The sequence below is a fragment of the Lipophrys pholis genome (assembly GCF_963383615.2).
Source record: "Lipophrys pholis genome assembly, chromosome: 22".
NCBI classification, from domain to species: domain Eukaryota; kingdom Metazoa; phylum Chordata; class Actinopteri; order Blenniiformes; family Blenniidae; genus Lipophrys; species Lipophrys pholis.
In genome coordinates, this window is record NC_137644.1 from 16,457,897 (window position 1) to 16,474,241 (window position 16,345).

Below are 16,345 nucleotides of genomic sequence, written 5' to 3' on the forward strand. Positions count from 1 at the left end.
TTTATTTTTTTTTTTGAAGACGTCTTCACTTTGTTTTCAGTAAATATTAAATGGCCAAAAACGTCGTATTGGAGTGCATCCACTTTGCTGCTCTGTTGGGTGCCTGTTTGTGGTCACTGAAACAGACTTTTCCCCTCAATCCCGGGTCTCGAATTCTCCCCCGGCAACCCGCGGGTGCTTCTTAAACCTCGTATGGTTTCTTTTTAGTTTTTTGGTTTTGTTTTTTTTTTGGCTTGAGTAGAAGTAGTGTGAACAGATCGGTAGTGGTTTGCTCTGAGCGGTGTCTTGTGGACGATGCCAGTATGAACTGCATCTGTTTCTCTTTTACTTTCTCTCTCTCTCTCTCGCTCTCTCTTTCTCTCTCTCTCTCTCTCTCTCTCCGGAATGCCTCTTCTTCTCCTCTTCATCTTCCTCCTCGACTGTCTGAGCGTTTTCCTCTTTTTTTATGGATGTTTATCTTTCTCTCACTTTCTCTCTTCCTCTCTTCCTCTGTCGTTTTTTCTTGTTGGTTTGCTTACCTGAAATGCAGACTGGGTAACATGGGTCTCTCATGTGTGACATCTGCCCTCAGGGGTCAAGGAATATTATTCTATATATTCAAGCTGTTTCTATCAAATATATTTCTTCCATGTGTTTAGTCTAATTTTGCGATGCGTATCACAGTTTAATAAGTAAGAGTAAGAGAAAGAGACTCACCAAGGTGTACGAACCTGGACTATTGGTCGAAATGTTTCCATGACACGCATGTTACCCATTGAAATGACTGAATCGATGAAGTTTTTGCTTGAAAATGTTGTACAATGTGAGAAAACAGCTCAAACTCAATTTAAGGAAAAAAGAAAAAAAGATCCAATGAGCTGCGATTTTTTTCTAACTCACATTGTTACTCACAAAGTTACATAAAAAGTCAAAATTTTCTAAATTAAATTTAGAATGAATTTTAAAAGAGGTTGTGACTCCTCCCAGGCCACAACTTCACTGTAGTCTTTTTATTTGGTCTGTTTTATATTTAAAAAATGTAGATGAATGGGTTATTTTTAGTCTAATTTGCCTCTGTGTCATTGCTTTGATTTCAGTTTGAAATTAAAGCAAATTCTCATTTAAATGGTGCTTAAATCAAACCTGGCACCCCTCAATAGTCACACAACAATCAAACACAGATTCTCACACATCTGGTGTGAAACACTGATTCTTCCCTCCTCTCATCCTCCCTTCCTTCCTTCCTTAGTCCCTTCCCTCCTATTTATTTCTACCTCCACTTCTCCTTCCTTCCCGCTCTCCTTCCCTTCGTTCCTCCTCTACTTCAGTTTTTTTCCCCCTCATCAGAAGCAAACACACAGTCAAACACCCCTTAAAAAACCTTATAAAATGCTTCATTCCTTCATGTCTTTTCTATTTTATCAAGAGTCTATATCTTTCTCCTTTTTTCTTTACTATCATTTCTGCTATTATTTCCATTTCCTTTCCTTTCTGAATTTCTGTCTCCTTTATTTCGTCTCTCAAAGTTAATCTAAACTTTCCTTATCCAAAGAGAAGACAGGTAGTAATGAAGCATTTATTTTGTAGGAAGGTTTTTTTTTTTTTTCCCAGGCCAAAACTGAAGTAATATAAGCAGCTCCTGAGTCATAGATTGAACTCCTAGTTAAGGGGTGTCATACATATGGACCGTCAGCAAAAAGGGTTTAATCCAGCCCACAGGACAACTTCGGGAAGCTTAAAAAAAAAAAAAGAAAAATAGAAAGAGGATTTTAACTGTAACTATTCCTAATATTTCAGCATTTAGAAATGAGCAATCAAGGTTGTAGAAAACGAAGTGTTCAGAGAATCCACACCTTAATTTGAAGACTTTTGCAGATAGAATTTCACGTTATTTAAATTTTCTTCAGAAATTCAGAGTTGGTTATAATAGACGATGTAAAAAGTGCACGATGCGTTCCAATGTTTTGCACTTGAACTCTGAATCAACCTTATGCTTTTGTTTGACGCCCCTGAACGAGTTCATCTATGTCACTAAAACATCTCAAATGTTTCGTCTGCTTTTCGATAGTGTGTAAACACACCTGGGCTCCAATTTCCAAAAGCATCCAGCATCTTTTTGTACGAGTCAAAATGGCTTATTGTTGTCTTTTGTGATCGTTCTTTGACCTGAAAGTAGATTCAAATGGATGTAATGTGTTTCCCCGGGTTGACGCCGTTCGGATTACTTGCATTTTAACTATTCTCAGGTCAAAGATTGACTTTAAATAATTCAAGATGCGTTTGGTAAACACAGCCTGAACTTAGTGACTGTTTCTGCACTGTAGCATCAGCTGGCAGAAAGAAAAACGGATAGCTACCGAGGCGCCCATCCATCTCCCCAACACACACACACACACACACACACACACACACACACACACACACACACACACACACACACACACACACACACACACACACACACACACACACACTTTGACCCTCACAGAGGACGTGTGGAGTCTCCGTTTGTAGTTAGATGCTCCCCCTTCACTCCTCTGGTGGATTGTGGGAAACTTTTTTTTTTTGTGTGTGCAAACTTAACACAATTCACAAAGAAAGTAAAATACACATTCGGGCAAACACACACACAAACACACACACACACACACACACACACACACACCCACACACAGAGGCGCTACTCTGGTGCTGATCTTTGTTGCCTTTCCTTAAAGCCAGCTGACTCCTCCTCGTCTTCGTCCTCCTCCTCTTCGTCCTCCTCTTCCTCCTCTTCCTCCTCTCACCCCCCTGTGGTAAGGCCAATGGTACGCTCTGACGGTAACCTCGTCCGCCTTCCTACCTCCTCCGACATCTCTCCATCTCTCATCCTCCTATCCCTCCCTTTGCTATGCCGTCCACGGTATGACGCTAAAACTTTCCATCCACCTGGTCAACTGCCCTCCTCCTCCTCCTCCTCCTCCTCCTCCTCTCGCTGGTGCTGTCATCTTCTGCAGCATGTCCAGAGTGATATGTCTGATGTTGTTGCTTCATATACATATATTTATATATATATATATGTATGAGTCATGAAGGACACTTTATTGTACAGCCCTTGTGTGACTCTAGTAGTGTGTCCCCCCCCCCCTTCTTTACCCCATGGCTTTGCAACTTGCGCCCCTTTCCACTTATGGGTGTAGTATTTCTTCCGTGCCTTGCCGTCGTACAAGACATCATGATCATGCTGTCATCTATCTATCTATCTATCTATCTATCTATCTATCTATCTATCTATCTATCTATCTATCTATCTATCTATCTATCTATCTATCTATCTATCTATCTATCTATCTATCTATCTATCTATCTATCTATCTATCTATCTATCTATCTGCCTGTGAATGACTCGGTCAAGTTGTTTGTTTCTTCTGCACAATTCAGATCAGTCTTCATCTTCAGTCTCTCTCTTTTGCCCTCTCGCTCTTTCTCTGTCCTCCTCTGTTACACTTACTGTCACTGTACAACCCCCCACCCCCCCCCCCCCCCCACCCCCACCCCCTCCTCCCCACTGTCTCTACGGTGCAGTGGAGCCCACTGTGGTCCAATTGTGGTATTACATGTAGTACAGAATTGTGATTTACACTCCTCTGGAGGATGTGCCGTTTTTCAGCTCATCTGTCGGTGGAGTTCGGGACAACTCATGTCTTGAGTTACTTGTCAACATTACATCAGAAAATACTCCATATTAGTTTTAAAGAAAGCAAAGTTTTCGCCTTCTTCTACCAGAGTCATAGACAAACGCTTTAGTAGACTTTAAAAAAAACTCTGACTCCCAGTGCGACGTTGACGAGTAACATTTGACATTTGTTATTCCAAACTGCGCCAAGATGTGCGGGAGAATGGCAGAGTCCTTGTTGGAGCACGCTGTGTGTTCTCTGTGGGATTAACATGAAGAAATGATGGCTTCTTGGAAAAACACTAGCAGATTCAGAGGTCAGAGAGGATGAGGATTATTTTTTTATTATTATTACAGGGAACAAAGTTGGTTCCGTCAAGGTACATGGGTTTTATTGTAGTCAAGTTTATTCACTACATGTTGGTGGAAGTGTGTGGATGTTGATTATTTAACAGCAAAATCGTTGGAGCTGTTAGAGTAGCTCATGTTTCTGTGCTTGTATGAACTGATCGTCTCAGATTCGCATGACTGAGCTTCTGTTTGTGATGTAAATTGTGAATAATATCCTTAGCCGAGTGCTCATTTGCTATATTAACTGCATCAAGCTGCACACAAACCCTGACGCTGCCTTTGTTTTTCCGCCTTTTTGTCCCGGAAGAAAGAGCAGGAGCGGCATAAATAAATAAATCCGTATTAGAATAGCACTCAGCGAGATGGCTGAATATTTCATTGTGCAGTTCGTTCCTGTGGATGACGAGTGGCACAATAGACAGTTAGAAAACAGTTCCGCTCGACCTTGCACTTTAGGACTTTGCTAAGATATATTTGAATGAGTTCAAGCGCATTTTAAATGTTGGATCGCATACGGACTTTGCAAATGAAAAGAGGATAGTTTTGAAAAGACCACAGTAAATCGATGGGAGCGATGAAGAGATCGTAGGTGATGCATTGGGCAGTGATGTCTTCATCCTGCTGAATATCGTCCTCAGATTGTTCCTCCGGGTGGCCAGGTTCTCTGACAGACAAACAATTAGCTGTCCCACCTGATTTATTGAAACAGGAACCGGCCTACAGGCTGGGATTTTTGTACTGTATCTGCTGTGAATTGTTATCAGTGATTTATGAAAGTGCTTTCCCACATCGATGAAAGGCTCTCTGGACTATTCTCAGCTATTAGATTTTTAGTCCATCGCAGTGCAGCATAACTTAATTTTCCAGCTTCATCAGATTTGCTTCAGCAGCCCAAAAAGTGTGTAATGCTTGTTTTCAAATGTCGAGACGATGAAATGTAGACACTGTGACAGGAGTGCTTTCTTCATCCTCATTCTATGATGATGTGATGATCATGTACAGTGAGCAGCACAGTGGGAAGCATTAATATTGGAAGCAAGAAATTGGCTTAACGAGGTTTGAAGACATCGGGTCCTGTAACTCCTCGATGTCGGATATCACGTTTGGACGTATCGAGTTCATAGGGAGGAGCAGCGACTGACGGAGGCTGGTTCGGGAAGCTGCAGGATGATTTGTTGAACTCTTTGTTGCCGTGTGATTTTTCCAAGAAGCCACAAGAATAAGCATGACTGCCCGATTCTCTCCCAGATCTCTCTTGTCAGTTGATTTTGATGGGATTTTGTAGGACGCAGATTTTTCCATTTATTAACTCTGTGTGTGTGTGTGTGTGTGTGTGTGTGTGTGTGTGTGTGTGTGTGTGTGTGTGTGTGTGTGTGTGTGTGTGTGTGTGTGTGTGTGTGTGTGTGTGTGTGTGTGTGTGTGTGTGTGTGTGTGTGTGTGTGTGTGTGTGTGTGTCATGCATATTTACATCCATACCTGTGTGGGTGGAAATATGCATGTAAATGTTATCTGTGTGTCTGTATATGCATGTGTGTGTATGACTATCTATACGTGTGTGTGGGTGTGTTTCCCTCCCTTACCTATTTGCATGTGTTCCCATGCGTCCTGTGTTTTTTCTTAAAAAAAAAAAAAAAAAAAAAAAACTATTAAAAAAAAACACCAAACCCCACCAAAAGGGACTGCAGAACTCTGAAGAGAACGCCAGGATCTCCATCACCTTCTTCCGGCTGTTCCGCGTGATGAGGCTGGTGAAGCTGCTGTCTCGCGGGGAAGGGATTCGGACCCTGCTGTGGACCTTCATCAAATCCTTCCAAGTGAGGGGAGAACCGGACACAACATGCTAGAGCAGGCGGGTTGGGTTTACACAGGACAGAAGTGGTGGAGAGAAAATGCTTTAACCCTCCTGTGGCCCAGATTACTTATCTTTACAGATCATTGGCGTATTTGAACTAAATATATACGGGGAGGCATGTTATTGGATTTCTACCAGATGTCTGATATGCCACTATTTTCCAGCTCTTTTAAATGAACGCTGCTGCCTCTACTGGCATCCACACACATTTGTCAGGCTTTTCCATGCAGAAATAACATGATAGCAAAACAGACCCATTTTACAGAAACAGGCTAAAATACAATGTGGATATTTTAAAAATTGGTTTTCAAATTGTGGCGTAGGGCCTCCCCAAAGGTTCACCAGAGAGCTGCAGGTGCTTGGAAGAGTAGTGGAGAATTGTGTTTAAATTGCAGACAGATATTACTAGATATTTACGATTAACCAATAAAAGAATCATTAGGCTCTTATCCCACACATTCCTTGTGTTCAGTAGTGTAAAGCATCGATTATAAAAGCCTCATCAAAGCTTAATATCTCTGCTCAGTCCTATCTGCTAAAAGGTTTATTCAGAATAACCCAGTTTTTTAGTTGGGAAGAAATAATAAACCCTTTAAATACCAAAACCCACCGTGAAAACTGTCAAAATATACTGATGTCACATATCAGATGAAACAGAAGATCCTTTATATTATATATGATTTATCATCACAACTGTGAAAAAAGGGTTCAAAGTGTTAAAAACCTTATTTGAAAGTGACTTCATAGTGACTTTTGCTTCAACACGCCGTGAACTAATGATCAAACGCTTTTTAAAAAGCAGGATTTAGAACACCTTTTAACCACCAATGATGACAAGATCACACATCCTTAAATTTGCACTTTTGCTTTTAACAGTTTATATGACAGACTTGAAGATACTACACTCATTATGGCCTTGATTTGTTATTCGATCTGAGACATGGGGGGCTAAAACTGCCCCTGTTCTTGTGTAAATCCAGCCCATGAGAGTCCCACAAGCCAACTTTCCCTTCCGTTTACAGTCAGGGAGGTTTTTAAAGGAGGAAAGGAAAGAGGGGCGGTGTGAGGCAACGGAGGGCAGGTTTAGGAGTCTCTCTGACAAGGCAGGAAAGGAAGCAGGGACATAGAGTTGGGAAAAACTCAGAACAAAAAGTCCATTTTATTCCTCCTCTTTACTCCACTCCCTTCTCATTTTCTCTCCCTTGTTACTCTCAAACACCCGACTACTAACCTCCCGAGAGCTCACCATTTCCTGTAAGGCAGTTGAAGCGTTAGATAAGATTGAACAGAGCACTCCACCAAAAAATTAAATCATTTGATAGAGAGTTATGGAGACATGAAAATGACCTGTTCTCTCTCTTGTGTTCGCTGAGATGGGCCACGTCATGCGACAGTAACGTCATTCAGTTAAATGTAAAAAAAAACAAAACGAATGAAATTTTCACAATTTTACTATCAATTGGTGGAAAAGATTGTTTAATTTGTTCTTTTTCCATTCGTCATGATTTGGTCCTGATCTTCCATGCACAGGAGCAGCGTTAGCCAGGAGCTCAGTTCCTCAAACTTGCCTCGGTGCTTGAATGTCTGGAAAATACCTGGTTTGCTTGGTTCCATTTTGCACCGTGCCGGGACTGAGCTGCTGGCTAAATGCAGAGAGCAGTTTGTGCTTTACTGAGGTTTTTCACTCTGAAGTCAGATGATTTGTCCTGCGTTGTTTTTGGTGTTGTGCCACATGGGACTGCTGATCCATTCACTTTCGCTTCATGAACAAGCAGATAAAGTCAGTAAGCGTGATCACCAAAGTTCCCTGGTTAAATGATTTGTACATGGACCGTGTCAGATTTGCATGAAAGTGAATGGACTCCAGCCTCGGTGCATGGGTAAGGTTGCAGACGGCACGTTACTGATGGCTCTCTCCTCTCTTCAGGCTCTACCCTACGTAGCTCTGCTTATAGTGATGCTCTTCTTCATATACGCCGTCATCGGTATGCAGGTAAGCTGTTGACGTGTCCCCCTGTGCCCCCCCCCCCCTCCCATTGTTGTCTTTTCTCTCCTTCTCTCTTGTAGCAAGCTTTCGTTCTGTCTCTGTCGTCCTGGAGTCTTGTCGTCCAGAGTTCCTGTCTGGTCCAGTTGTCACTCTTCCTCCTCCCTCCCTCTCCGTCGCTCTACAGTTCCTGTTCCTCTTCGTCTCTCTGTCTGTCCTCCTGTTTCTCCTACAAGCTGTTGTGTAGTTTCCTTCTCTTGGTGATGAGTGGGAGGCCGTTTGATTTGATTTGCTGGTGGACGGCTGGCCTCTAATGCTGATTGACTTCCTCTTGCCGATGCTGACATCATGTGCTGTGTGCTGTGACTACCTCCCCCCTCCTCCTGTACAGATGTTTGGTAAAATAGCGCTGCAGGACCACACACAGATCAACAGGAACAACAATTTCCAGACATTTCCCCAGGCAGTGCTGCTGCTCTTCAGGTGAGGAAGACTACTACGCACCTCTGTCTTATAATTTCTTTTTAATTTGGAAACGTTGTACAGTAAACATGCAGCAGAATCATCCATTTTTGATTATTTTGTACACAATAACATGATGGACACTAAACTAAGGAGGAGAGAAAATACATTAATAGAGTTTGTATATACATGTATCGATATGAAAGTCACATATCCGTATGTATATATGAATATATAACCACTTTTTTCCACAAGGTGTATATACATATTTTTTTGATTGTTGTCTCCATGATGCGTCCACTTCACTCGTAGATTTAAAGTGAACGTCTAATCTTAAACTTTAATAATCCTGCATTAAACCTTTTTTTTTTCCCCCCATGTATTCTTAGATTCACACCCACTGACAGTGAAACCACATCTGTACTTTGCATTATGCAGCGGGTTAATTACAGGCCAGGATATCTGAAAATGTCAAGCTGTAAATTTAGCCGACTCTTTGACTTAACCCTGCACACGAGCCGGTGTGAGAAAAGTTTTTAACTGCGAGATCATCTCACTGCCGCCTTTTAGGCGGCAACAACATCTCTGAACGTCAACCACGAGTTTCAATACATCGTGAAGTTAATGATGGTTTTCGATCAAATATCCCGCTCCACTAGATGAGCCAATTATCTGCAGAGTTGTCAGAGGACTCCACTGATTCTAGATTTAATCTGCCTGGATACACATGCAGAAACCTCACAAGTAAGATTCCATGTGAGGGAAGAGGCGCAACGAAACTGAAGAGATAGGAATGAATTCAATCTTATTTGCGACCCTGCTTTTCTTTTTTCGGGCTGTATTTTCCCAATTACATGTAGAAAACACCATTTCTATCCGTTCATTTTTGAAGCAGACCCCCTTACATGGAACATAGCATACCTTTGCGCTTCCATTCAGAGAGATGAAAAACTTGGGATACTTCATATTTGCTCGTGGTTTGTGATATATCTCAAGTCCAGCGCACAGTAACAAATTTATGGATCCTGCAAAATGGCTTACTTCGCAAACTGGCAACCGCCGAGTTATATATTAAATGCAATGAAGTATTCGGAATGGAAGTCGGTTTCAATCTATCACATATAAAATCTATAGTGTCTTTATGCCTGCTCTGTAAATTCACTGTATCAGGGTTTGATTCACTACTGTACAGTTGCTTTTTTTTTTTTATGCCGTTCTCAGTCTGAAACTGATGTTTAAAATATGCACATGTCTCCCTCTTTTCTGTCCTTATAATTATGTGTGTGCGTGTGTGTGCGTCACTACCTGCTTGTATGCATCCTTGCATACATGCATAAACGTGATCGTGTCGCTCTGTACGCTTCCTCCGTGTGTACCTGTGCACGCATGTCTCGTGGTTTGCATGCCACCTGCGTTGATGTGCGCACGTATTTGTGCGGGTGTGTGCATGCGTCTGTCTATCAGATGTGCAACAGGTGAGGCGTGGCAGGAGATCATGCTGGCGTGCTCGCCCAGTCGACCGTGCGAGAAGGGATCGACCAATGAAAACAGCACAACCCACGAGGACTGCGGCAGCCAGTTTGCCATCATCTACTTCGTCAGCTTCTACATGCTCTGTGCCTTTCTGGTAGGAGTCACATTCTGATTAATTTACTTTAGGATTTTTGTTTTACTCGTTAAGGCACACTAGGATTAGATAGAAGTATGATTGTAGCAACACACAAAGTCAAGATTTCTTGTTTTTTCCACATCAACAGTGTTCAATTCTCTGCACTCTGCACACCTGTAACATTCATTTTGTCTACATTAGACCACTACATTTACTGTCACTGAAACAGTAAGAAACGATTGAACCTGGTTAAAGGAATACTCTCCACATACGAAGCAGTTTTAAACATTTAAACAACTTTTTTTTTTTGTCAATGTGATTCAATTCCAAAAGTCTATTTTACACTAAATAAAGTGAATTAATTGATGTGCAGGTTTACGTGCAAGAATATAATTAGTTTCAGTCCCGTAATGCTTTGCACCAGAGCGTTGACCATATATGACATACGCGCGGCCCCATGTGCAGATTTACTTTTGACCCCACCCGTATTAAAGATGAATTTCAGATTTAGTTTGTTTGTGATTTTTGGGGGTATAAAAAGCCACCATTGTTAACTTGTCGTCTGTTGAGCCTTTTGATCATTTCAAAGTCATTTAACATGTTTAAGAGCAGCATTGACCAGTTGAAGCGTCACTTGACATGTGGCCAAATAATAATGATATATTGTCTTGGTTCAGTGATTTTAGAGTTCGCTTTACAGTCTTACCAGAGTCAGTTTGAAGGGAGAATGACTGACCGAGCATTGACTTGTTTCCAGATCATCAACCTCTTTGTGGCCGTCATCATGGACAACTTTGACTATTTGACACGTGACTGGTCGATCCTGGGGCCGCATCATCTGGACGAATTCAAGAGGATCTGGGCTGAATACGACCCCGAAGCTAAGTAAGTTTACGGAGGTTTGACAAAGTCCACAAACGGACGACGCATGCTGTCGTCAGGAGAGGTCGTGTGAAGAGGCTCTGTAAAGCGACAGCTGTGCTGTTTTCAGGGGGAGAATAAAACATCTGGATGTGGTGACTTTGCTGCGGAGAATCCAGCCTCCCCTCGGCTTCGGAAAGCTGTGTCCGCATAGAGTGGCCTGCAAGGTACAGAAAACACAAACTGCTGATTATAGTGTGACGGCTGCAGAGGTGGAGAATATCTCCGGTATACGTTTCCCTAAAATTTACTTTTATCTGTGGAAACAATCAATCATGTTGTTTTGTTTTAATGTTTTCGCACATAAACAGCCCATAACAACATTAATTGTTTACTGACAACAAACTGTGCATGCTCATTTTTACACTATTTGAATGGAGCACTTCATTAAATTCCGTCTGATGTTTTGTTTGTCTGCCGGTGTTCTTGGTTTTGTGTTTCGTGTAGCGTCTGGTGTCGATGAACATGCCTCTGAACAGCGACGGGACTGTGATGTTTAACGCCACGCTGTTTGCCCTGGTCAGAACAGCACTCAGGATCAAGACAGAAGGTAACAGACACGGAGATATACTCTCAAGGACACATACCCTTTTTTTTTTATTGTTAATGGACCATGCAACTGTTGCAATACACCTGTAAATCTATAGCTTGTATGCTGTTTGTGTGCAGGCAACCTGGAGCAGGCCAATGAAGAACTGAGAGCAATAGTGAAGAAGATCTGGAAGAGAACCAGCATGAAGCTCTTGGATCAAGTAGTGCCCCCTGCTGGTGGTGTGTATACACTGCAATACAACTGTATGAGCAGTCTTTACAAGTGTTTGTCAAACTTTTTACAGTGTGTACCACTTTAGAAAATACCGCCATACGACCAACCTGGATGTACAGTCGTGGATATTTAAATACCCAGAAATTCTCAGAATATAGGGTTTATTTAGTGTTTTTTTAAAGCCATTCTGTACAAAGCAGAAGCATTTTAACAGACAATTTAACTCATCCTAAGAGCTGCACTTCTTTATCTTGAACAGCTGTTTGTCATTCATTGATCCTTTTTGTTTTGCAACAAAGATATGAAGGCTGAACAGGATCACAACAGAAAAACACAAATCTACAACAACAAAGACCTTAGGAAAACTAATAGTTATATTTAAAATGATATTAAAGATTTTCAAACTATTTTCATTTTCCAATATTAATTATAACATTCCTCTACATGCCACTAGAGGCAACCTGTGTATCACTTGTGGTAAATATACCACAGTTTGACAATCAAACATTCCATTTTCTTTTATGCTGGGAATTAGATCCATAGCAGCAGCTTCTCTGAGCCACGTTGTCGTACTGATCTATTTTGATGACGCTGTTTTGATGCCTTGCAGATGACGAGGTCACGGTCGGAAAGTTCTACGCTACCTTCCTCATCCAGGAATATTTCCGCAAGTTTAAGAAGAGGAAAGAACAAGGGCTGGTGGCCAAGGTGCCCCCCAAAACTGCCCTCTCTCTGCAGGTATACAGAGAATCTTTCTGCACGCTTAGTCAGATGAGGTGGATTTTGAAGTTGTGATTTCTATCTCTCAATGAGGCCAAACGTAGTGTGTGTGTGTGTGTGTGTGTGTGTAGCAGGCTTACTTTTTTTTGTGTCTTAGGCGGGCCTGCGGACGTTACATGACATCGGTCCGGAGATCAGGAGGGCCATCTCCGGAGACCTGACGGTGGAGGAGGAGATAGATAAAGGCCTGAAGGAGCCCGTGTCGGCAGCGTCTGAGGATGATATCTTCAGGGTAAAGGTTGGATACACACACCTTCACTCACTCTCCGGAGAGAGAGAAAGCGAGAGAGCGAGCGAGAGATGACCTGCGCCAGCTTGAAGCCGCACTCCTGCTCCATGCACCTACACATGCATGTGCTCAAAGTCAGAAAGACATAAAAAGCCTCATTCTTTCACCACATAGCTTGCTTACAAACCGCTGCCCACACTGAGCTACATTCAGATTTGAATGTTAGCTGACCACGTGATTTCAGACTTAACTGTCACGAAATGCCACACTATTTTTTTTCAAGGTTAAACCATAAATATCAAACACACAATAGCATTTGATCAGCCTCGCACTCATACACAAGCACAAGCGCAAAGCTTCGTCTGCTGCGAGGGTGAGTCAGTAATCAGCTTCCCATTATCACCACCATTTCGACATTCATGTGCTCTATTTTGTTTGCTCAATGATTTTATTGTAATGGTATATTTTAGCCAACACAATCAAAGTTAAACGGAGTGTCATTTGGCCACAATAGGAAACGTCAATGTTATCATTCTACTGAAACTAAGTGTTTGTAAAATTATCGTTCATATTTAAAGACTAAGTTCCTTTAGTCTCATCATTCTCCTCCGTTATCGATATGAGTTGTGTATTGTATTGTGAAAAATATTTCTCCTCGGGTCGATACAAAATGCCTTTGCTTTGCTTTTCCATCATGGCTGAGTAAAGTTGTATTGCTGCCAGCAGTGAATGTGACAGCGTTAGTCATGACCTTTGAGTTGAGCGATGTGCACTGAAAGATATCAAGAGTATTGTAACTTATATGTTGACTCACCTTTTGTTTTTTCTCATTTTCACTCTCATCCTTTCTTCTCATCACATTCTGTCCCTCTGTCCTGCTTTCACCACCACAGCGTACAGGCGGGTTGTTCGGCAACCACGTCAACTACTACAACCAGAGCGACGGTCGCGGGTCCTTCCCGCAGTCCTTCACTACCCAGCGTCCTTTGCACATCAGCCAGAAGGGCTCACCGTGTGAAGGCGAGAGTCCGTCTCACGAGAAGCTCATGGACTCCACCACTTTCACCCCTTCCTCTTACTCCTCATCGGGCTCCAACGCCAACATCAACAATGCCAACAACACTGGCATGGTGACCGGGGTCACCACCCAGGGCATCAGCCGATTCCCGAGCCCGTCGATAAGCACCGTGGACGGGCACACGGGGCAGCCGCTCACCCCTATCCTGCTGCCCAGATCTGCATGGTGCTTTCCTCCAAAGAGGTGAGTGTGGAGCGGAGACGCCGTCGCCCATCTGCAGCCTAACACACAGTTTGGAGTATTTTATGTCCCTCCTACTTTAAGTGCCCCCTGAATTAAGGCAAGAATGAGTCTTTTGTCTCTGCAGTCGCATTAAATGTCTTATATCTCAGTATGGACGTAAATGATTCTACTATTTCCTTCCACTTTCTACCTCCCTCCTGCTTTTCTTTCTTTCCCTGTCTTTTGTTTCTGGTGGCGAGCAGGACGTGTTTTTATGACACCCTAATGCGGTATGTTGTCAGGGGACAGCGAGAGAAAGCGTGTTTGCGTGCGTGTGGATGTGTTAAGTCCCCTTAGTAAAAGATGCTGCATTCAAAATGGCACAGCTGTCAGGTGCTATAGCGACACTTGTCGCTATGCACATGTTGCTTTAGCCGCTACAGCGGATATGTACAGGCTACATGCTGCGCCTCGAAAATCCGCTCCCAAAGCCGTAGATGGACTGTTTGGTGCGACGTGGCCAAAACGTTCCTATCAGGGGCTTCTGTTGGTGCTGTTCTTTTGTATACTGAGGCAGGTCTGGGTTAGACACAATGCCAGCTCCTTCATCTTCATCTGCATAGAAACTTCAACACGCAGAAACATCTGAATTAATTCCTTCCACGTGTGTTTTTGTATGGTGGGGTTTAATACATGATGCTGCTTCATGGGGTTTCCACTTTCAGCTGAACAGGTTATGTTCCAATCATAAACTTTCACTCATCCTCTTTTGCTTGTTAGAGACGACATGCGATGTAGAATTGTGTGCTTCATCAGAGGCAGAGTATCAGCGTCCCGATCCCTTTGGATTTCATTAACGTTCCAGCCAGATTTCCATCAACTGCTGTTCTAACCCAGAGTTTGCTGCGGCGGCTTTAAGTAGCTGAGTCAAGAGGCATCGTGGCATTTTAACATTTTATTTTGATCTTCAGCAGACTGTTCTTAAGATAAATGTATGTTTTGATGCCTAAAATAAGTGAAGGACAGTGTGTTTATGAGTGTTTACTCTCTTGAAAAAAACACTAGATTCTGCACTCTATGAATTGGGCAGTTGTTTTTTGTTTTTAAACAAAATCCTCAACAGATGTTTTTAAAATGCTGACGTTCAAGATTCAAAATACTTTATTTATCCCCTAGGGGTAATTTAAAACATGTTGTAACTATCACACAAACAATCTGCTGAAGAAGAAAATATTAAAATTCAAACGTCAGAATGTCTCCTTAAAGCTCCAGTCTGGCGTATGATAATAGATGTGACTGATGGAAGGACATCTTTGAAACAAAGACGGTTCAATTTAACACAGATTATGTTCAAGATTTCGATGAGGCTGTGCTTCAACAGGAGTTCTTGTCTATTCTGGTTGGAAATCTTCATCCAGCGATGTGGGCATGAACAGAAGTAAAGCAGCAGCATCTGATTCTTCAACTTTATGGAGCTTCACTTGGAAAGATTACATCAGCACAAGTTTAAGCGCCTCTTTAATTTCCCTCTTGGCTTTCTATAAAGTACTGCCCTCCGAGGGTCAGCCAGCGGCATTAGTGGATTTAAGCCCTCCTTACTGTGCTCACTTCTTTGTTTCTAAAGATGTCTGAGCTTCACAGTCAATCCCATCGCTGATCATATTCCAGGTGTTGCCTCTTAAGCCATCCACCATTTTGCTTCGACAAACAGCTGTAATTCCCGCCCGCTCCTCCTCAGATGTCTTCTTCTTCTTTGCCTTCCTTCCTCCACATGCAGTACTCTCCGTGGGTTTCCCATCTCCTCCAAAGCTCCTGTCTGAGTGTTTTGCTAATCAGCTGCTTTTTTTTCTGTGTTTACATCTGTTGGCATACTTGTTTACCCGTTTTCTTCCATCTGTGATGTGTGTGTGTCTGTTTTTGTGTGTCTGTATGTCTATGTTCATTTTTTTTTTTTGTGTGTTTTTGTCCGTTTGTCCGCTCCGTTCTGATGTCTGTGTGTCGCTAGCTCGGACTCGAGTGACAGTCATCTGCCAATCATCCGACGAGGGGAGGGGTCAACAGAGGAGACCTATGATGAGAGTTATGCTGACGACAGGGAGTACCACGAGGACGACCGTTCACTCTCATCTGACATGTACTGTCGGACAGGCACTCCAAACAATTTGCACTGTCAGCCTAAAACTGGACCCGATCGCACGTTTCATCTGACTTTCTCGTGGTGTGTGTGTGTGTGTGTGTGTGTACCCATCAGGCTCGTGTATCATGATGAAACATGTAAGCAGTTGACTCCCATGGAGGAAACAGAGGAGGCGGAGGACAGAAGAGGAGGGAGTGGTGGAGGAGGTGGATGGCAGTCTCCACGGAGGGTCTTCCTCTGCCCCACTTCTCTAGGTAACGTGAATTAAAGTGCCCAGTCGTGCTGTTTTGCAACTCGTTTTTCCACGTTACTCATGCGTGTGTGTGTGTGTGTGTGTGTGTGTGTGTGTGTGTGTGTGTGTGTGTGTGTGTGTGTGTGTG

The 16,345-nt window shown here is 42.7% G+C and overlaps 1 protein-coding gene across 1 annotated transcript in view; it reads left to right on the forward strand.

The window, feature by feature from the left end:
- The window catches only part of cacna1c (calcium channel, voltage-dependent, L type, alpha 1C subunit), a 143,853-nt gene that overhangs the window by 124,680 nt on the left and 2,828 nt on the right, over nucleotides 1-16,345 (forward strand). The window contains exons 33-47 of the mRNA XM_080491898.1: nucleotides 2,697-2,786; nucleotides 5,662-5,799; nucleotides 7,765-7,830; nucleotides 8,213-8,304; nucleotides 9,748-9,910; nucleotides 10,650-10,777; nucleotides 10,884-10,980; nucleotides 11,261-11,363; nucleotides 11,483-11,584; nucleotides 12,190-12,317; nucleotides 12,457-12,591; nucleotides 13,482-13,849; nucleotides 14,089-14,118; nucleotides 15,834-15,962; nucleotides 16,080-16,219. Coding sequence (XP_080348024.1) covers nucleotides 2,697-2,786; nucleotides 5,662-5,799; nucleotides 7,765-7,830; nucleotides 8,213-8,304; nucleotides 9,748-9,910; nucleotides 10,650-10,777; nucleotides 10,884-10,980; nucleotides 11,261-11,363; nucleotides 11,483-11,584; nucleotides 12,190-12,317; nucleotides 12,457-12,591; nucleotides 13,482-13,849; nucleotides 14,089-14,118; nucleotides 15,834-15,962; nucleotides 16,080-16,219 — 1,909 coding nt within the window. The remainder of the gene's footprint in view (nucleotides 1-2,696; nucleotides 2,787-5,661; nucleotides 5,800-7,764; nucleotides 7,831-8,212; nucleotides 8,305-9,747; nucleotides 9,911-10,649; nucleotides 10,778-10,883; nucleotides 10,981-11,260; nucleotides 11,364-11,482; nucleotides 11,585-12,189; nucleotides 12,318-12,456; nucleotides 12,592-13,481; nucleotides 13,850-14,088; nucleotides 14,119-15,833; nucleotides 15,963-16,079; nucleotides 16,220-16,345) is intronic.